Genomic DNA, 21,632 nt, shown 5'->3' on the forward strand with positions numbered 1-21,632 from the left:
CATACCAGCAACTTGTGATGTCCCACACCATTATGATTACGCAAACATGCAGGAATCATCTTCTGTGGTGGATGTCTTCCCCTCAGCTCTTCGTGGGAAGACCCTTTGTTCCTCCCCCTCCGGTTGCTACTCTGACAACGGACCCCTCCCTGATCGGGTGGGGGGGGCATTATCAGGGCAGAACTGTCCAGGGCACATGGCAACCAGACGAATGCCACTTGCACATAAATGTTCTAGAGATGAGAGCAGTGCTTTTAGCGTTGCAAGCCCTTCAAGACTCTCTTCCCTTGGGAACGATAGCAATCCAGACGGACAATATGTCTGTAGTGTGGTATATCAACAAACAAGGCGGAACCAGGTCCTACCCCTTGTGTCGAGAAGCACTCAGACTGTGGCAATGGGCGATTTCTTCTCAGCGGTTTCTGATAGCAACGCACATCCCCGGGAAGTCCAATCAAATCGCGGACAAGTTGAGCAGAGCTATCCTCATGCCTCACGAGTGGTCTCTGAAAGACTCTGTTGTGAGAGAAATTATTCTCAAGTGGGGTCAGCCTTGCTGCGACCTTTTTGCTACTCCCCAAAACAGCAAGTGCAGAGATTTTTTCACCCTATTCCCTTTACCAGGCCAGCCCAGCAGAGACGCTCTAGTCCAAGTTTGGCCCCGGGGACTTCTATATGCATTTCCTCCCTTCCCACTTATCTCTCAAGTGATACAGAAAGCTATCACTCAGAAGGCCTCGTTGATCCTCATTGCTCCTTACTGGCCTCGACAGGTTTGGTTCCCCTTTCTACATCACTTTCTGTCGGAGCGACCTTGGCATCTGGACCTAGTTCCAGATCTTTTGATCCATCAGTCGGGTCAGTTTCATCGCTCCCTTCCCTCTCTGAACCTAACTGCTTGGTTCCTCCAATTCCAACCTTAGCCAGGCTTCCTCAAATATCTCACTCTGTTCGAGATATTTTGATAGCGTCCCATAAATCTTCCACTCGAAAGATTTATTTGAGTAAGTGGAAACGTTTCGCCTATTGGGCTCAAGGAAGGGACATAGATCCTTTCACTGCCTCCATCCAAATGGTCCTTGACTTTCTAGCTGAACTCTTCCATGCAGGTTCATCTCCTTCTACTCTTAAAGTTCAATTGGCAGCTATTTCTAACTTTCATGTGGGCATTTCAGAATCTGCCTTAATGTCCCACAAACTTTGCAAAGCCTTTTTGAAGGGAGTTTTTCTTCTCAGACCTCCTATAAGAAATCCTCCTCCTCCTTGGGACCTAAATTTAGTTCTTAGTTCTTTGATTCTTCCCCCTTTCGAACCTGCAGCCTCCTGTTCTTTAAAATTGCTATCATGGAAGACACTTTTTCTGGTAGCTATTACTTCAGCTAGAAGAGTTTCAGAACTTCATGCACTCAGCTGTCGACCTCCTTATCTGTTGTTTCATAAGGACAGGGTATCTTTACGAACCAACCCATCTTTTTTACCTAAGATAGCCTCGGCGTCTAACCTAAATCAAAGCATTGACCTTCCTGTGTTTTTTCCAGAATATTCTAACAGGTCTGAACAAAAATTGCATTGGCTAGATGTTCATCGTCAATTAAGATACTATTTGGATAGAACCAAACAATTCAGAAAATCTGACCAGCTGTTTGTCTCTTATGCAGAAGGCAGAAAGGGACTTTCAGTTTCAAAGGTATCATTATCTAGATGGCTAACATCTCTGATTTCCCTTGTTTATGAAATTAGACACCAAAAGCTGCCTAACAAACCTAAAGCCCATTCTACCAGAGCTTTGGCTACTTCTATAGCCTTCCAAGACAGACTGCCTATTGACACCATTTATGCAGCGGCTACTTGGGCTACTCCTCACACTTTCATTTCTCATTATAAGTTGGATTTAGCTTCTAGGCATAGAGCTAACTTTGGTTCCACTGTTCTCAAGAGTCTGTTCCGTTAGGCCACCCAGGACAAGGTGCTAGGGACGGTCCCATCCAGCAAGAATGAAGGCGAGATAGACAACTTAACATATAGAAGTTATGTTCTTACCATAACGTTCCATGTTAGTTGTCTTCTTCTCGCCTTCTTCTTGCGTCCCACCCTCCTTCCCCCTGGCCTGGACAGACCTAGAGGAGTTTGATTGTGACCTCTCTTTCTACCACCTCTTTACTTTAGGTATATGCTCTGCTGTGCATATTTCCTAGATCAGGATGTAGGTCACCCTTCTCTTCACCCTTGTTTATAGAGGTGGACTTTGTTTCTAGTTATTCTTCTACTATTATAGGCTGGGCCTAGCTTACAAACGAGATCTGAGGTAACTCACGCCTAGCATTGTGGGATATAAGGGGAGCCTCGAGCCGGTGGAACCAACTCTCGAGCTTTTAGAGTGGCCGAGTCGGAGCCAAGGTCGGCTCCGAACCCATCCAGCAAGAAGAAGGCGAGAAGAAGACAACTAACATGGAACGTTATGGTAAGAACATAACTTCTATTTTCTTAACCTTCTATATATTTTTTAGTATATAGATATTTAGTTAGGTTTCCCTCGGGGCCTACCCCACCCACTAACTACTGGATTTGCTATTGGATTTCGAGTAAAACTCTTTTACACTTGTGGTTCCATTAGTTTTTGGCTGTAACTGTCTATAACTTATACAGGACTGTGTAGATATATATATTGTTATACATATAACGTTACTGGATTTGACAATAATACCGGATTTGACTGTTTTATCCTTGAAAATGTCTGAAAAAGCGAAGTCAGGGTTCAAAAGGTGCCAATGTGGACAGAAAATGTCTGTCACAGATAACCATAGCTCCTGCGTCTACTGTCTTGGCCCTCTCCATCTGCAAGAAGACTGTTCCATTTGTCATTCTTTCAGTGGAAGGGTCATGACAGATAGGCACAGGAAGCTCATGGACAGAGGCCTTTTGAAGCCTGCCTTTCAAGAGGCTCTTGATAAATCAGACCAGGCATCTAAATCCTCGAAGGAGTCGAAGACGTCGGAGCCCATGTCATCGGCTCCGAGCTCTTCGTTTAAGGTTCGTTCACCGGTTCCACAGACTTCGGAGCCGAGTGTCGAACTCCTGTCTGTCACCGAGCCTCGAGTCTTGGAGCCAGTGACGGAGCTTCCACCTCCTGTGCTTTTAAGGTCGGCTCCGTCTTCGATTCCTTCGAGCCGTTCTTCCAGGCCCCTCTCTGACTCCGACGTAGATCGTGTGGTGCAGAAGTTAATGGAGAATACGGCTTTGTCCAAACTCATCCCAGTCTCCTCCCAGTTGGTGTCGAGACTCGAAGGCCTTCCTTTATCTCCATTTGTTCCTCCTCCGAGGCCTATTCAGCCTTCGGAGCCGGGAGAGGCTGATCTGATGATCGTGGAGCCCTTGGTGCCAGAGCCGTCTTTCTCTCGGTCGGCACCGTTTACCTCGACTCCGACAGATCCATTACCGGAATCGCGGAGCCGACGATCTATCCTTGGTTCCGGGACCGAGAGTCGAACCGATGTTTCGGTTCCGACTCTCCCTCTCGGTGCCTCGGCACGGATCGCTTCGGCTCCGTCCTCGGGGTCGATGCCCTCGGTCCCCGTCTCGGGGATCCCTCCGCCTTCTTCGGAACCGGGGGATTCCTCGGCTTGGGACCCGGGGGCTTTCGACCTTATGAGGAAGGTGTTGTCGACTCAGACAACCACTTCAGCAGAGACGGCCTCTCCTTCCCATAAAGGCCCGTTATCCTCTTCTGCACCCACGGCTACTCAAAAGCATCGAACACCAGTGTCTCAGCCGCCCCCAGAGGGAGCCCCTTCTTCCTCGGAGGCTTCATCGGATGCCCCCCCCGAGGAAGTTCCGAGGAAAAGATTGTGTAAGAGGAGGCACTTGGATTCTCCACAAGAATCCTTAACATCAGACACTGACTTGGATGAGTCAGAAGGGTCCCCAAAATCACCCTCGGAGGATGTCTCTTTTTCTGACATCCTGGAGATCCTAAAACAGAGAGGTGATTGGCAAGCCCTACCCCCTTCTGAGGATGAGTCAGTCTTGCTGAAGGCATTCGGTGCTCGCCCTTCTTCCTCCTGGGTCACTCCGCCCTTCGATGAGTTGATGGATTTGATTGCTCGAAGGGCGTGGGAGACACCTGACACAGTGGAGCCAGTCCCTAGAAAGCCTAACAAATATATTACGGCCCCTCAAGACAAGGCATACCTCACAAAGGGAGTTCCAGTGGACGCTATGGTGGTGGCAGCTGCCACTAAAAGGAGATGTCTGAATCTTCCTCATCTGTCCATCCGCCTAACAGAGATTCTAGGACTATGGACAGGTATGGGAAGCGCATTTTTAGTTCAGCGGCTTTTTCCATGCGATCGCTGAACTATTTGACACATTTTACACGTTTACAGAGGGATCTAGTCAAAGAGTTGGGAGATACCCTCCAGGGTACTACAGATGCTGCTGTCGCGGAAAAAGTTACAGCACAACTCAATACCCTTACCTCAATTGTGAACTCGTCCATGAGGCTCATCTCGTATGCAGCCGAAGGATCGAGTAGGGCTGCGGCTTCAGCGATTGCTCTTCGTAGACAATCCTGGATGCGCTTATGTTCCTTTGCGGAAGCCTTCAAGTCTTCCTTTACTAACGCCCCATTTGATGGTGCCACTCTCTTTGGCCCCAAAGTAAAGGAGACCCTTACCCAGTGTGAGCAAGAGGGAAAGACTCTGTCTGCTGTCGGAGTCCGTTTTTCCACCCCATCCAGACCGTAGCCCAAAGGGCAACGAGGTGGAAAAATGTGGTTTCGAAAACCCCAAGGTTCTTTCCCAGGCACACAGGTGATGCCTCCTCCAGAGGCAGAGGGGGGAGCAGAAGTGGAAGACGTCGCCCTGGCGGCAGAGGGGGTCCGCAAAACCAAGGTGACAGAGATATGCTCCCTGGGAAGCCTTTCCAAGCACTCCTGAACGGAGGCCCGACTGTCCTGCTCTGGAGGCAGTCGGGGGTCGCTTAGCTTTATACCCTCAGGCCTGGCAAAGTCTTACCTCAGACAAATGGGTAAAAAGCATTATTACCAGAGGTTACAAAATCCCATTTCTATTCCCGAAAAGATTCCCAGATGTACCGCCCCATCTGCGAGAACCTGCAGCTATAGAAATTTCAAGGCTGCTAGAAAAAAAGAGTCATCCAACCAGTCCAGGCGGACCAAAGAGGATTCGGAACTTACTCAAGGTTCTTTTTAGTTCCAAAAAAGACAGGGGACTGGAGGCCAATTCTGGACCTAAGCAGCCTCAATACCTTCGTCAAGAAAGAAAAGTTCCCGATGGTCATGTTTCAATCGATCCTTCCATTCTTACAGAAGGACGACTGGATGTGCTCAATAGATCTCAAGGACGCGTACTACCACATCAAAATGGCCAGAGCGTCCAGGGATCACTTGCGCTTCAGGCTGGGAGCCAGTCACTTTCAGTTTCGAGCCCTGCCCTTTGGTCTAACCTCAGCCCCCAGGGTTTTCACCAAATGCATGGCAGTAGTAGCGTCTCACTTGAGACGCCTAGGATTCCAGGTGTTTCCGTATCTGGACGACTGGCTCCTTACTGCCACCACCGAGCGTCGACTGATTCAGGCCAGGGATTACACACTCGAACTTTGTGTTCATCTCGGAATTTCCATAAATTTCGAAAAATCTACATTACAGCCATCACAGCATATCTCATTCATAGGAGCAGATTTGGATACCCGTTGCTTAATTCTAAGACTTCCCTCAGAAAGAATAGCCTCTCTACAAAATCACATATCTCTTCTCCTGTTGTCCAAGAAATCCCCGGCCAAACTGGTTCTGAAAGTTCTGGGTCTCATGGCGGCTTTCCTCATTGCAATACCCTTGGGAAGACTGCACATGAGAGTTCTTCAATGGCTGCTGTTCGCACAATGGTCGTTCCAACGGTTACCGCTGACACACGAAATTCACATCACAAACATCTGCAAATCACACCTGTCTTGGTGGCTACAGAATTGCAATCTCTCCGGCGGCCGACCGTTTGTACTACCCACTCCGACAGCTACGGTGACCACGGACGCTTCCCTGATAGGGTGGGGGGGCATCTTTCAGGGACAGACAGTCCAAGGCGAATGGACCAATCTAGAGTACAACCTGCACATCAATGTTCTGGAGATGAGGGCAGTGTTTCTGGCGTTGCAACACTTTTCTCCCCTTCTACCTCTAGGGACCATTGCAGTTCAAACGGACAACATGTCCGTAGTCTGGTACATAAACAAGCAAGGAGGAACCAAATCTTACCAGTTGTGCAGAGAGGCCATGAGAATTTGGCAATGGGCAGAGTCCACGGGTCGCTTTCTGATAGCAACGCACATCCCGGGGTTATCCAACGTCATAGCGGACAGGTTGAGCAGAGCCATCCTGTTACCTCACGAGTGGTCCCTCAAACAGACAATAGTGGACATGATATTCCGCAAGTGGGGCCAGCCTTGCTGCGATCTGTTTGCGTCTCCAATGAACGCCAAATGCAGAAGCTACTTCGCCCTATTACCCCCGCCAGGGGAAGTCCCCAGGGACGCTCTGATTCACGATTGGCCCCCGGGTCTCCTGTACGCCTTCCCCCCTATACCTCTGATTCCAAGATTTCTGCAGAAAGCCAAGAACCTGGAGAGGACTGTAATTCTCATTGCCCCATTCTGGCCTCGTCAGATTTGTTTTCCCTTTCTTCAAGCACACCAAATACGGGAACCCCGGATCCTGGACCCGGAGCCGGATCTACTGACCCACTCGTCAGGGGCTCCCCACCCGTCGCTCCTGTCCCTCAGACTAGCAGCTTGGCTGCTCCGCTTCCCATCTTAGCCAGGTCTGATCTTCTTTCTCCTGCGGTTCAAAATATTCTAGTAGTTTCTCATAAAGCTTCCACTACAAAGATTTACACTAGTAAGTGGAAACGGTTTGTATACTGGGCAACTATGCAACATTTAGATCCCTTGATAGCCCCACTAAACAAAGTCTTAGAGTTTCTATCCGTGCTATTTCACCAAGGAGCTTCTCCTGCCACCTTGAGGGTTCAGTTGGCTGCTATTTCAAACTTTCATGTAGGAGAAAATGGAGCGCCTTTTATGACTCATAGGCTTTGTAAGGCTTTTCTAAAAGGGTCTTTTCATATTAGACCACCAGTCAGGTTTCCTACAACACCGTGGAATCTGAACCTCCTGTTATCACAACTAATGCTACCACCCTTTGAACCAGCCTCGTCCTGTTCTTTGAAGTTCTTGTCATGGAAAACTCTCTTTCTAGTTGCTATCACTTCAGCCAGACGAGTGTCAGAACTTCAAGCTCTTTCCATTAAACTCCCATATTTAATCTTTCACCCTGATAGGGTATCCCTTCGCACCAACCCGTCCTTTCTTCCCAAGGTTTGTTCAGTCAATAACATTAATCAGTCCATTGAGCTCCCCACATTTTTCAAGAACCATTCTAATAAGCTGGAGTATATGTTACACAAGTTGGATGTTCATAGACAACTCAGATTCTACTTGGATAGAACAAAGGATCACAGAAAATCAGATCAACTCTTTATAGCCTTTGCGGACAGCAGAAAGGGAATGGCAGTGACGAAGCATACCCTTTCCAAATGGCTATGTGATTGTATTACTTTTGTTTATGCTGCTATTGAGCAGAGTTTGCCCGTCAAACCAAAAGCACATTCTACTAGATCAATATCTACATCCCTGGCTCATGCGGCCCGCCTACCCTTGGACACTATTTGTGCGGCCGCCACTTGGTCTAAACCACATACGTTCATTACTCATTACAAAGTGGATAGGGTTTCCAGGGACAGGGCAACCTTTGGTTCCACTGTGCTCAGGAACGTTCTTCCGTGAGTCTCTCAGGGTCACGGAGCTAGGGACGCTACCCATGTGTAAGAACAAACGGCGAGATTGAACACTCTCACATATAGAAGTTATGTCCTTACCATAACGTTCCATGTGGAGTGTTCAGCTCGCCTTTGTTCTTACATTCCCACCCTCCCACCCTCAGGTCAGGAAGAACATCCAGTTTAGATGTCTGGTTTGGTTCTCCCGCTTCTGATTCTCTCAGCTGTTACTGCTGGTTTCAGCTACGCCTTAGTATGTATGTTTGTATGTTTCATTCCCGTTGGGACCTGGTATTGTTTGCAAACTAGATCTGAGGTAAAGGCAGAGGGAATTGTGGGAGACAGGTTGGTCTCGAGCTTCTTCTCGATGCAGAGCTTTGCCAAGCGGCCGACTCGGAGCCGAGGATCGGCTCCGAACCCATGTGTAAGAACAAAGGCGAGATGAACACTCCACATGGAACGTTATAGTAAGGACATAACTTCTATTTTCCCCTTTTGTTAGGTCTGGGATACCTTACACTCTGGTTTATATAGATGTGGGTTACCCTTCTCCGTACTGTGGAGACTAGAATTGCTTGGTCTAGCTATCAAACGAGATCTGAGTAGTTACCGCCTAGCATTGTGGGATATAGGGGAGCCTTGAGCTGGTGGAATTAGCTCTCGAGCTTTAGTATTGGCCGAGTCGGCTCTGAACCCATCCAGCAAGAAAGAAGGCGAGAAGAAAACAGCTGACATGGAACATTATGGTAGGTACATAACTTCTTATTTTGTTAGGAACCAAAGTTCCTGTTTGAGCCCCTATTCTATACCTATACTGTTTTCTTTCCTTCTATACACCAATCTAGAATATAGATTATAATAACAGCAAACTCGATCTGATTTAAAGCAGTAGTTAGGGACATTATGGGTAAAGTGAGGAGATTGAGAGTCTGATCCAAGAATCTAGAGAAAAGCAGTCAAGTCTGATCTGAGGCCAGATTTGAGACCCATTCGGTGAGGAATAATGGAAATGGACAACACAGGTGCATAGTTATGGTGAGCATATAACTTTTTTTTCTGTATATAAAATTGACTTTTGGGTAGAGTTTTCCTTTAAATGGAAACACGTAAATAAAAGAACACTGAATATAATGATTTATTTCTTTAGTAATAAATGTTTCGGCTTGTCTTTATAAGCCTGCAGCTGAACGCTACATTTCTCTTTTACATTTCTGTGGAGATAAGGTGATAATATGGCAACAATCAGTCAGAATATTGTATGGCTTTTTCAAGGTTAAAAGTTAATGATGTTATGTTGTCCTTATCTCGCCTTCATTCATTGCTGGATCGGTTCAGAACTGAGAATTGGTTCCGACTCAGCCTATACTAAAGCTCGAGAACTTCCACATGCTTGAGGCTATAACCTATCCCATCATGCCTTGGGAAGATTACCCAGATCTCGTTTGCCGCTAAAGAAGATCGGGTGCTTTCTACTAGGCTCCAGGCTAAGTGGAATAATTTTCTTCATTTTGTAGAAATTTTTGCTCTAAATAATTAGTGTATGTTGGATAATTTGTATTGCATTGTAGACGCAAGCCTTTCTAGGTCCTTTGTGATTTTTTTGTACTGTTTGTTGCTGGCCATTGTCTTTCGCTAAGCCGTTTATCCTTTCACCCTATCCCAGTCCCAAACTCGATTAAGTTGGAGAGTTTTTGGGTCATTTGTTGTTGTTAGTACTATCTTGCCGTCTTATCCCATTGTTGTTAGGTAGTCCGTTTGAGTTAGAGGGCGTGTTTCAGTCCATTTAACTTAGAGGGCTTTCCTATTTCCCCCTTTCTGTTTTTTCCTTTGAGCAGTTGTCATTTAAATTAGAGACTTCTCTGACTGTGAGGAGACTGTTGTTTAAGTTAGAGACTTCTCCTCTAACTACCTTTTACTTCTTCTTGTAGTTTATTGATGTATATTAAAAAAAACATTTTGTTCTTGTTGGGTTTTCCTAGGTTCATAGGTAGGTACTAGGCTATCAGCCCAAGGGCCTAAGTAAGCCTAGCCAGCAAGGTTCCCTGGCTTACGCCACCCAAGAAAGTTAATTTCCTGTGCCCCTGTCGAGCAGAGCCATAGAAGTGATCCCCGGGGTGTATTTCCTATTTCCCATCCACTCATCAAGATTTCTCTTGAAGAGTGCTAATGAGGAACTTTGCTTGACATAGATGGGTAGCTCGTTCCAGACTATAGGAAGTCTCTGGGACAGGAATCTATCTCTCCAGCATGTCCTGTTTATTGTGGTGACAAGGTTTAGTTCCCTAGAGCGTGTAGCTCAGAGGGATTGGGATTTCTTTAGGTGTAGCATGTCCAACAGCTCTGAGTTTAACATAGCTTTATATGTTAAGCAGAGATCTCCTCAGAGCAGGTGATATGCTACAGAGTAAAGATGGATTTTTTTCTGACAGCCAGTGTAGGGCATCTGTTTGAGGCCAGAAATCCTCTTTGTGAGACACTTCTGTGGGCTTTCCAGCTGCTGCAGATGTCTTGTGAGGTACATTCCAAAAGTGGCGTTGTACTCTGTAATGGGTCTAATGAGTGCTGAGTAGAGGGGAACAATGACCTCTTTTTTCCTGGATGAGAAATCTTTTGTGATGAGGTGTGCCACATAAAAAGATTTCCTGACTACTGTGGCGATGTGATTATCAAAGGAGAGATTACTGTCCACCTGGGACCCAAGGTCTCTTATCACACATTCGGCGTTATGTAGACTGCCGTTTATGTGGTATATTGTTCATGGGTACAGACATTTACCAAAGGGGATGACAATGCACCTTTTGGCACTGAGCTTGAGGCCATGCCTCTGACACCAGGCATCTGTCTCAGTGAGGCCCTTCTGTAGGATGTCCACATCATTTGGGGACACGACTATGGCTCCTAGTTTGCAGTCATCTGCGAACTTTGTTAGCCAGAGGCTTTCTGTGTTAGCCTGTACTTCAGAGAAGTAGATACCAAACAGGAGAGGTCCCAGGACTGAACCCTATGGTACTCCATTTATCACTGGTTTGAAGTCAGATTTGGAGTCTGCTTGGTCTTTCCTGTTTATCTCATAGCTTATACACTTTGTTCTGTGTATTCCAGGTTGTGGCTTAAAAGGGTCACTAGACCAACGCTTTTACCTAGTTGACAAATATTAAATAAATAATTAAAATAAATAATACGACTTTTGTCACCCAATACTGTCTGTGGTAGTGTCTTATTGATGTACAAAATGTCTTGCATACTTCATTGTATACATTTCTACTTCACTCAACTGTGTATTATTGCTTAGATAACTGAGAGGATGTTGTCTGGTGAAGAGAACTGTCTGGTTTTGTTTTTCAGAATTATGCAGAAATGTTTTGCTTTTAGGTCTGGAATCTGTGGAATATTGGTGACGTATTGGCTGTTGATTGAAATAACCTTTTTCACAGAAGGATGGGGATCCACATTTCGTATCCTTTAGCCCACGAACCCATCAGATACAGTGATGACTCTGACAGCGATGGTATGTCAGTAGTTTTATGTACCACTTCAATGTTTTTTTAAATATTTACATGAGCAATACCTTTGCATTCTTGTATCATTCTGTAATTATCAATGCTTGAATTGTTTCCTTACTGAGGTGAGAATTGTTGGTAAATTGGAAAGCTGAAATTTTACTTGCTGAACATCCTAAATATGTAAAAAGCAAAAAAAGACCATCTATATTTACATTATGATACTAAAGAAACAAAACAATTGATAGCAAAGAAAAACCATGTATGTGACCCAGTTGGTCTCATTGTATCTCTACCTGAGATCCTAAGATATTGCTTGCCATTTCTCATTTTCTTCTTAATTACCACTTTTATTCTTTTGACATCTACTACCTTACCCCCTCTGCTTAGATGTTCTTTAAACCCACCACCCTTTCAGATGGGATGTATTTTTCACTTCCTCCCACATACCTGTCTTGCCTGCTTTATAACATCAGTAGTTGTCCTCGAAGATCTGTTTTTGGTTTAAAATATGACGCTAATATCTTTATGGAGTACGAGAAACCCTGAACTTAATTTTCCATTTCTGTCTTTGGAGGTTCTACCAGAAATGTCCAGCTTGTCCTGTTTGGGGGGGTGGGGTCTATATTAGAACACCAAATATTTAAAATGTCGAGTGTTCTAATATCGACCCATTTCGAAGAAGCAGAAAACCAAATTTTTTCCTAGGGAAAGAATTTGGTTGTCTGTTTCTGTTGCTTCAGTATTTACAGCGCTCTGTTGGAAAGTTACGGGTCGGGTTCAGGTAAGTGTGCGATTGAGTGTGGGTTACGTATGTGTGCGATTGTGTGGACATGAGGGTTAGGGCGGGTTAGGTGAGTTAGGGCTCGGGTTAGGTATGCGTGCGATTGTGTGGACATGAAGGTTAGGGCGGGTTAGGTGAGTTAGGGTTAGGGCGTGGATGAGGTGAATGTGCGATAGTGACGGACCTTAGGGTTTGGGTTAAGGTAAGTGGATAGTTAGTGGTGTGTGTATAGTTTAGTGTAGGGTTAGGTTTAAGATTTTAGGTGTGTGTGTGTGGATTGCTGTTTGTTTGGTGTGCCTGTGTTATGAGAATGTGTTTTGGAGCAGCAAATTTGTTTCCCTAGGAAAGAAATTCGTTGTTCTGAACGTTTGATGTTTGGTATTTTTGATTGGTAGGGTTCAATATTAGAACACTCGACCTTTTGAATGTTCGGTGTTCTAATAAAGACCCCTCTTGGGTTAATATGGTAGACTTTTGTACCTTTTGCATTTTCATTTTCTGCAGTACCTCTTTCTTTTTATTGTTTGTGAGGTATAGACTGGAACTAGTAATTGAGGTGTGACTTCAGCTATTATTTGTGTAGATCTCAGCCTCTATTAGTAGGTAGTGTACCCTTCACTGTGAACCTCAGTATCCAGCAATTCCGAGCTCCTTTTGTGCTATGTCTCTATTTGCCAGTTTCCTTCCTTCCCTGCTTCACTTTTTGGTCACTGGATATGTTTGGCTTCTGAAGTAACATTGTTTGATAAGCAAAGGATCCTGGGTTTTTTTCCATACATTTGTACTTCACATTGAATCTTTCATAGTCATACTCTTGATCTTTTCTCAAGCTCCATGAACACCCTTTCTGTTCACTCTCACTCCTTGTTAACTCTGTTGTATTTCCTTGCATTGTCTACTAAAAGGCATGCTTTTCTTTCCATGTTATCTGTAGTGTCATCAATGAAGATGCCATTACAGTACTAATCACTGTGACATGCTGCAGCTTTCCCTTCCCTTCATTATTTCTTCTCCTCCTACCCCCACCACCAGCACCACTGCCACTGGCATGGACTTCACTATGGTCAGTGTACAGTATTACTTGGCTTTTACAGACATGTCCAACAGTATACTCTGAGCTCTTTCAATGAATATTGATCAGATTTGTTGAATATAGTCCTTCCTTCCTGAATTCTTACTATCCTATCAAATGCAAGCAGTTTAGTTTTAAAATGTTTACTAATCATTCCTTTGGGAGCATTCACATTAATTTCTATTAACTTTTCATTAGATGGATTTTGTTTTCATATCAATCCTTACTACTGCCACTGTTGAGGAAAAAAGAGTGTGCATTTTCCTCCCACCAGTCTTATAAAATATTTCCAGTCTCAAGCAGAGTTGTTGCATAAGGCTGTTAGCTGAAGTGCCAGAAATTGTCTAAGTTCTGAAAATATATGGGTCTTTGTATTCTGCTTTAAGTTTCATGAGCTTTTTCAGAAGTTTCTCTTTCTTTAATATCTTTATTAAATCACAATTTACATAATGACAAGGGTGCATGTACATTAACAGAAAACAAATCATAGTGACATTTTCATTATTTTCACAAAACATGCATATATATATTTTCAACAATTATCATTCCCTTTATTACATAAGTTGCTCAATTCCTGTTTTCACTTAAACCTCACTCCTTCTGAACATTATTCTGAATATATATCACCCCCACAAAAACATTTATTTCTATGTAATTTGTCCATTTCATTTTCTGAAGATCCCACTTGGAGTTATTTTACTTAATTTCCCTTATTCAGTACTTCAGTTAGAGTGAGTATAGCTTTTGATTCCATTTTCTAGTATTTGCTTTTGTAGTACCCAGTAGCACTCAAGTTAGTAGGGTCTTACTGTGCCTAGCCAATTCAGATCCTGTGCCCCAGCTCAAAAATCATTTTCTCATGACCATTTGCTGCCCTATCATTTATGACAAAGTGCTCTGTAGTGAAACTTTATAATCTGCAACTCATTATACTCCCAAAAACATGTTCATAATTACTTCTCTCTCACTCTGTCTCATAATCTCACCTGCAACATTTGCTATCTACCAGAGGAAAAGTTCTAAGTCGTCTTGTGTATGAAAATACCTATGCAAACACTTCCAAGCAAAAATTCTAAACTTTCTGAACTTAGTTGCATACCTGGGAGCTATACAAATGCCCTCCCAGTTTTCCTTTGTAAATTGCCTTTCATGGCACTCTTCCCAGTCTTTTCTAACTTCCCAATTGACTCTCATAGTTATTATGCAATATTTTATCTGCCTTACTAATTATCCATTTTTTAACAACAGCTTCTGTTCTAGGCTCAAGTAAAAACTCTATCACAGCTGGTCTTTCAATTAGCACACCCACATCCATTTCCCTTTCCCAGTACTCTATCAATCCCTGGCATATAACGTAGTCTCTAACCTGCAGTCCAAACATCTGATCTGAAGTAGTTACTTCATTTGCTCTGCAACCTGTGGGTATCGGATCCGACCTGGGATCCGAGCCGGCAGCTTTCCAAGCTCCAAGATCCGAGCTCCTAGCTCCTCCCCTACCCATAATCCCCTGCTACCAACCATATTACCTCTGATCATTTTTTGCCGCAGCTGAAGAAGCTTTCATTTTGAAGAGCTCCTGGCTGGGTGAGATCGTTGGTGGTTTATAACCTTTTTTCTGGAATTTATAATCTTTGTGTGTGTGGTCTTAGCCCTTTTTTTCGATTCCCATTTGTGCTAGTTTAATTTTTTGGTGTAGTTAGTTAGTTTTTCTTTATTCACTCCCCCCCCCCCTTTAGCGTTTGTGTGTGTGTGTGAGTGCTAGGATGTCGGAAGGGCCTAAGGCCGTTTTTTCTAAATGTACCGAGTGTGGCCACAAGCTTTCCCCAGCTGATGGCCGCACTCAGTGCATTTTGTGCCTGGGGGCAGCCCATCTATCAGAGGCCTGCCAGATCTGTGCGGCCTTTAACCCCCGGGCACTTTGGGATAGGAAGAACAAGCTGATCCTGGCGGGAAAGCTCCCCCAGGAGTAAGCTTCTTCTTCCTCTCCCGTTTGGGCTCCGGCTGCCTCGGCAGCCCTGGCGCCTTCTGTTCCCTTAGCTCAACCCGGGACTCAACCTTCCTCTTCGGGTTTGAGCTCTGAGGAAACTAGTGCCTCTTCTGCTAGAGAGAAGAGGCACAAGGATAAGTAGGGACATAGATCCCATAAAAGCCGGGCTGAATCTCAACCCTCGGCTCCGCCAGCTAAAGCAGCTAAGTCTTATTCGAGGGTCTCCGGATCCTCCTCCTCTCAGCTCCGTTCGCCTAGTTTCTCGCCGGAGGAGGATCGGTCTACCTCGAGGTCGTTGCGGCGGCCCTCCCGGCCCGCCTCGACTACCTCTTCCAGGTCAACGAGAAGCATCTCCGAAGCAGATATGGATCGGATGATGCGTCGGTTCTTGCAGACCCAAATGCAGATGGGGGTGCTCTTGCCTCCCCCCCCTGGGGGGGAGTGCGGCCCCCATGTTTGCCTCGATCACTCCTTCTCCGACTCGTTTTCGGATCTCGGAGTCATCAGATCCGGGCCCCTTCAGACCCTGGGATTTGTCGGCGCCGATAGCGCTGGTCTCTTCGACGCTGACTATGCCCTCGAGCTTGTCTGATCCGAGCTCTTGGGGCCGAGGGCTGAGCGTCGGATCCGAGGGAGGAGTTGTGTCTTCGCTGCTGTTGGCTTCGGAGCGCACCTCTCTCTTGATGCCGACTGCATCGGCTCCGACCCCGATCCCTTCCTCGGAGCCGAGGAGATTGCTCTCAGAGGCTGGCGAGGGCGGTTCTCCTTCGGCTTTTGAGGTAGTGGAGAGGGTACTGTCGAGGTCCTCTAGATCCCCGGTTCGGGCTTCGGATCCACCCGTACCCCCACTGTATGAGGGTCTGTCTTCCATCATCCGACCATCGGGACAGCCTGCCCAAGCCCTCCAGCTAGTTCCCGCGGAGGAACAACCCGTGAACGAGCCCTCTTCAGATAGCCCCACCAAGGAGGTTCCTCGGAAACGTCGGTGTAAAAGGAGGCACCTGGACTCCCCCGAGTCCGTTACCACCGACACGGACTTAGATGATAGGGAGGGTTCCCCAAGGTCACCCCCTGAAGATGTCTCCTTTGGAGACATCATGGAAATGTTGCGCATTAGAGGGGGGTGGTCTGCCCAAAAACCTTCCCTTGATGAATCCGTGTTCCTGGAGGCATTTGAGGCAGGCCCATCTACCTCCTGGGTGTCCCCTCCGGCCGACCCCCTGGTGGACTTAATTACCACCAGGGCGTGGAAGGAGCTTGACACCGTGGAGCCAATCCCTAGGCGTTCCGATAAAGTCCTAAGTCCCCCCACAGATAGACAGTCATGGGCCAAAGGAACCCCTGTTGATGCCATGTTGGTGGCAGCGGCCACCAAGAAAGAACTCGCTCAGGAGAGTTTTTTGGTCCACCCGCCAGATAAAGAATCTCGAGCGTTGGACCGGATTGGGAAGCGGATGTTTGCTTCAGTGACCTTTTCCATAAGGGCGCTGAACTATATGGCACATACCATCAGGCTACAGCGAGACTTGATCAGGGAATATGCTGCAGCCCCCCCCCCCGGAGTCCATGTCGGTCGGAGACAAGAATGTGTTTGTGACGCGAATGGCCACTCTGAAATCCATCTCTAATACGTCTATGCGGCTCCTCTCCTATGCTACGGAGAGAGCCGCTAGAGCTAGCGGAACAGGGGTCGTCTTACGACGTCACACCTGGCTCCGTCTTTGTGACTTCGCGGATCCCTTCAAGGCATCCTTCGCGAACGGCCCCTTTAACGGTTCTGCTCTTTTTGGCAATACCGTTCGCGATGCGCTGGTCCAAAGCGAAAAGGACGGGAAGACGCTGTCTGCCATCGGAGTCCGCTTCTCTAGTCCCCAAAGATCCTTCTCCAGGAATCAGAGGGAACAAAAGAAGCTGTGGTTCTGCAAGTCCCAGCAATCCCATCCAGCTGTGGACCACTCGTCCTCTAGAGGCAGAGGAGGACAAGGTGGACGCCGGCCCAGAGGCAGAGGGGGGGGGGCGCGTAATTTCGGGTCTAGAGAACCTTTCTCGGACAGACCCGCGCAACAGCCCTGAGGGCTTGCCCGACTGTCCCTCTCTGGAGGCAGTCGTGGGGGCGGTTGATGGAGCACCTGTCAAACTGGGAGTCCCTTACAACGGATCGATGGGTGCTCCGTATCATATCCAGAGGTTATTCCATTCCATTCCTAAATCTTCCCCCCAAAACCAGACGCCTCCCCGATGTCCCACCTGATCAGAGGGAGGCAGCGGCTTCAGAGATTTTGAAGCTGCTAAGAAAAAGAGCCATCCAGCCCGTCCCCCCAGATCAGTCCGGATTGGGTTATTACTCAAGGTTCTTTTTGGTGCCAAAGAAAACCGGGGACCTCAGACCCATCTTAGACCTTTCCGCTCTGAACCTGTTCATACCCAAGGAAAAGTTCCGGATGGTCACTCTCCAATCAGTTCTCCCCCTTCTGCAGGAGAACGACTGGATGTGCTCCATAGACTTCAAGGATGCGTACTACCACATCTTGATGGACAGACGATCCAGGAGGTTTCTCCGCTTCCGGCTCGGAGCCAGTCATTATCAATTCAGGGTTCTTCCATTCGGCCTCACCTCAGCCCCCAGAGTGTTCACCAAGGTCATGGCAATGGTTGCAGCCCACCTGAGACTTCAGGGCATTCAGGTCTTCCCGTACCTAGACGACTGATTCCTTACCGCGACCAACAGGCATCAGCTCTGTGTGGCGAGAGATTACGCACTGACTCTAGCCCACAACCTAGGCATTTTAGTGAACCGGCAGAAGTCCTGCCTGTGCCCCACTCAAGCCCTGGAATTCATAGGGGCCAGGTTGGATACTCGAATCTCCCAAGCTACTCTAACGTCAGTCAGACTGAACAGCTTGTCGTATCAGGTGTTCGCCCTTCTTCAGAGTACTGCTCCTCCAGCGGAGTTAGTCCTGAGGGCACTGGGGTCTATGTCAGCAGCGATCGGTCTCTCCCTCCATGCCCGTCTGCGAATGCAAATATTACAATGGACCCTTTAAGTCCAATGGTCCCTCTCGTTCCACCCCTTGAACACGCCGATACCGCTGAGCAGAGTTTGCAGGGACTCCCTTCTTTGGTGGTTACATGTGCGGGAACTCAGAGAAGGGAGGCCTTTTGTGATTCCCCTGGTCGAAGCCACGTTGACCACGGATGCTTCTCGCCTCGGGTGGGGGGGGGGGCATTGTTCAGGCAGATCCGTTCAAGGCACGTGGACTTCCCTAGAGACAGCATTGCATATCAATGTCCTAGAGATGAGGGCGGTGCTTTTGGCGTTGCAAGCTCTCCATGACCTTCTTCCCCTGGGGACTATTGCGATCCAGACAGACAACATGTCAGTAGTCTGGTATATAAACAAACAGGGAGGAACCAGATCTTATCCCCTGTGTCTAGAAGCCATGAGAGTTTGGGAATGGGCGATCTCCACCAACCGCTTTCTGGTAGCAATGCACATTCCGGGACGGTCCAACATATTAGCGGACAAGCTAAGTCGGGTGCTTCTCACTCCGTACGAGTGGTATCTGAATCCATCTGTTGCGAAGCAGATCTTCCACAAATGGGGTCGGCCTCGCTGTGATCTTTTTGCTTCTCCTTTAAACACAAAATGCAGCGAGTACTTCGCAATAATTCCCCCCAGAGGGGAGACCCCCAGAGACGCTCTAGTCCATGCTTGGCCTCCCGGGCTCCTTTATGCTTATCCCCCCCCTCCCGCTCATGATGAAATTCATTCAGAAAGCCTGTTGGTTGGGGAGCAGAGTTATCCTCATAGCCCCATTCTGGCCTCGACAGATCTGGTTCCCTTTTCTGCGGTCTCACAGTGTGGCTCCTCCATGGATTCTGGATCCTAGTCCAGACCTGATCTTGCATCCCGCGGGTTGCCCAACCCCGAACCTGGTCAACCTCAAGCTTGCAGCTTGGCTGATCCAGTTCCAATAATGGCTAGGACTCCCGGTATCTCATCTCCCGTTAAGGCCATTCTGGTTGCGGCTCATATGCCGTCTACCAGAAAACTTTACAACAGTAAATGGAAACATTTTTCCATTTGGGCCAAAGACAAGGGCTTGGACCCATTTACTGTCCCTATTCCGACCATTCTGGACTTCCTCTCGTTGATTTTTCGGCAAGGAGCAAGTGCTTCTACGGTTAAGGTGCAATTGGCGGCCATCTCCCATTTTCATGTGGGTGACGGCATAGGTTCCTTAGCATCTACAAAGTTGTGCAAAACCTTCTTACGAGGCATCTTTCTTTTAAACCCACCTGTAAAGTCTGTGGTTCCCCCATGGGATCTCACTCTAGTCTTGCAAGCCTTGACGAGTCCACCTTTCGAACCTGTGGCCTCGGTTCCGTTGAAGTTCTTGTCATGGAAAACGGCCTTCTTAGTGGCTATTACTTCGGCCAAAAGGGTTTCAGAACTGCAAGCTTTGTGTATGAAACCTCCTTACCTTATCTTTTACAAAGATAGAGTGTCCCTCAGGACTAACCCGTCTTTCTTGCCTAAGGTTGCTTCAGAAGCAAATATAAATCAATCGATAAATCTACCAGTGTTTTTTCCAAAATTTCAGAACAAAGGAGAATACACGTTGCACAAATTGGATGTGCACAGACAGCTGCATTTCTACTTGCACAGGACTAGAGAGTTTCGCAAGTCGGACCAGTTGTTTGTCTCTTATGCTAAATCTGCCATGGGCAAAGCCATTTCCAATGTGACTGTAGCAAATTGGATCTGTCAGTGTATTATTCAGGGGTACATATCGTCTGGCAAGCCAGCCCCGGTTGGTATTTGTGCTCATTCTACAAGATCTGTAGCCACCTCAACAGCTTTTTGGTCTAGGGTTCCAGTGGACGACATATTTTCAGCAGCTACTTAGTCCTCTTCTCATACATTCATTTCTCATTACAAACTAGATGTGATTTCGAGAAGTAGGGCTTCTTTTGGCTCCGCGGTGCTTCGGAATATCCTTCCGTAAGGACCACCCAGGTTCTTATAAGGTAGCTGGGGACTCTGTCCCACAGGTTGCAGAGCAAATGAAGTAACTACTTCAGATAAAGAAGTTATGTACTCACCATAATATTCCATCTGAGTAGGTACTTAATTTGTCTGCAGCCGACCCCCCCCTGCCATACCCCGAACCTTTCGGGATTTTCTGATCACCTTTAGAGTTGATTTTTGTGTTATCAGGTTGGTGAGGCAAAAAAAAAACGATCTGAGGTAATATGGTTGGTAGCAGGGGATTATGGGTAGGGGGAGGAGCTAGGAGCTCGGATCTTGGAGCTTGGAAAGCTGCCAGCTCGGATCCGATGTCGGATCTGATACCCACAGGTTGCAGACAAATGAAGTACCCACTCAGATGGAATGTTATGGTGAGTACATAACTTCTTTTTTGGCCTCATCCTACTTTGGTTACTTGCTCTCGGTATCTTTGTTCCTTTGCTAATTTTCTCCAGTAAATCCCAGACCCCTCTTGCCTATTCTGTATGCCCCTAATTGCAGACATTAATATTGGCAAAATCCCCTTGCCCATTCCTCTGTTGGCTTAATTCTTGGGATAATTTATAATACTTTATGAATATAATATTCTATAGGGTTTTTGTTATTCTCCTTAAAGGTCTGCATTCAAAATCCTACTCTCTTCTCATTTATTAAACTCCTCACCCTACTTCATCATCATCTCTTTCCACTTTGATTTATAAGCTTCTATTTTTGTTACATATATGAGCCTTCACTACCTAGCTCTAAAGTATCCCTTCATGTCAGGTAATCTTAATCCATCAACTTGAGATCAATTTATACCACATAACTCCTGCCCTCTTCCTCCCCCAAATAATTTTTTTTCAAGCATTTATTAATTATCATTCACAACTTCTCCAGTTGATAAAAATATGCCTGACGTATATAAAAGTAAAAAAAACTAAAACATTTTTCATTACATCTATCTTACTATCCATATCTACAATCAAGTACTTCCAGTTTCTCAGTTTTTGCATTACCTTGTTAGTATGTTATCACATTTCCTTTGCTGACATAAAATAACCCTTTTTTAGCCATACACCTAAATACTTCATTGTATCATGTGCCCATAAATTAGTATTGTAGCACCAATTCTGTGTAATAGTTTACTGCTGTAGCATTTTATTTATTTTTATTTATTTTATTTAACAATTTGTTTGCTGGGAAAGTCTGACTGGACACAGGTCCTTTTTCAGCGGAGGCCCGGGGAGAAAAGCTCCACTTGTAGGTAGTAAGAATTACATAATAAAGAAACACATATTTGTTTATACATTTAGTGTAAAAATATAAAAATAAAAGCACATTTTATACATAGTTGTCAATTGTACTAGAGCAAATAGATAGTCAAGATATGTAGGTAATATATACATGATGCGATACATAGTAAAATAA

At 46.2% G+C, this 21,632-nt stretch overlaps 1 protein-coding gene across 1 annotated transcript in view; it reads left to right on the forward strand.

Annotated features, from left to right (window-relative positions):
• Window positions 1-21,632, forward strand: part of LOC122787953 (troponin C-like) — a 743,205-nt gene that overhangs the window by 104,770 nt on the left and 616,803 nt on the right. Inside the window, exon 2 of the mRNA XM_044054879.1 lies at window positions 11,193-11,355. Coding sequence (XP_043910814.1) covers window positions 11,286-11,355 — 70 coding nt within the window. The 5' untranslated portion in view covers window positions 11,193-11,285. The remainder of the gene's footprint in view (window positions 1-11,192; window positions 11,356-21,632) is intronic.

This window comes from Protopterus annectens, chromosome 13.part0, assembly GCF_019279795.1.
Source record: "Protopterus annectens isolate FY-2018-M chromosome 13.part0, PAN1.0, whole genome shotgun sequence".
Lineage (NCBI taxonomy): Eukaryota > Metazoa > Chordata > Ceratodontiformes > Protopteridae > Protopterus > Protopterus annectens.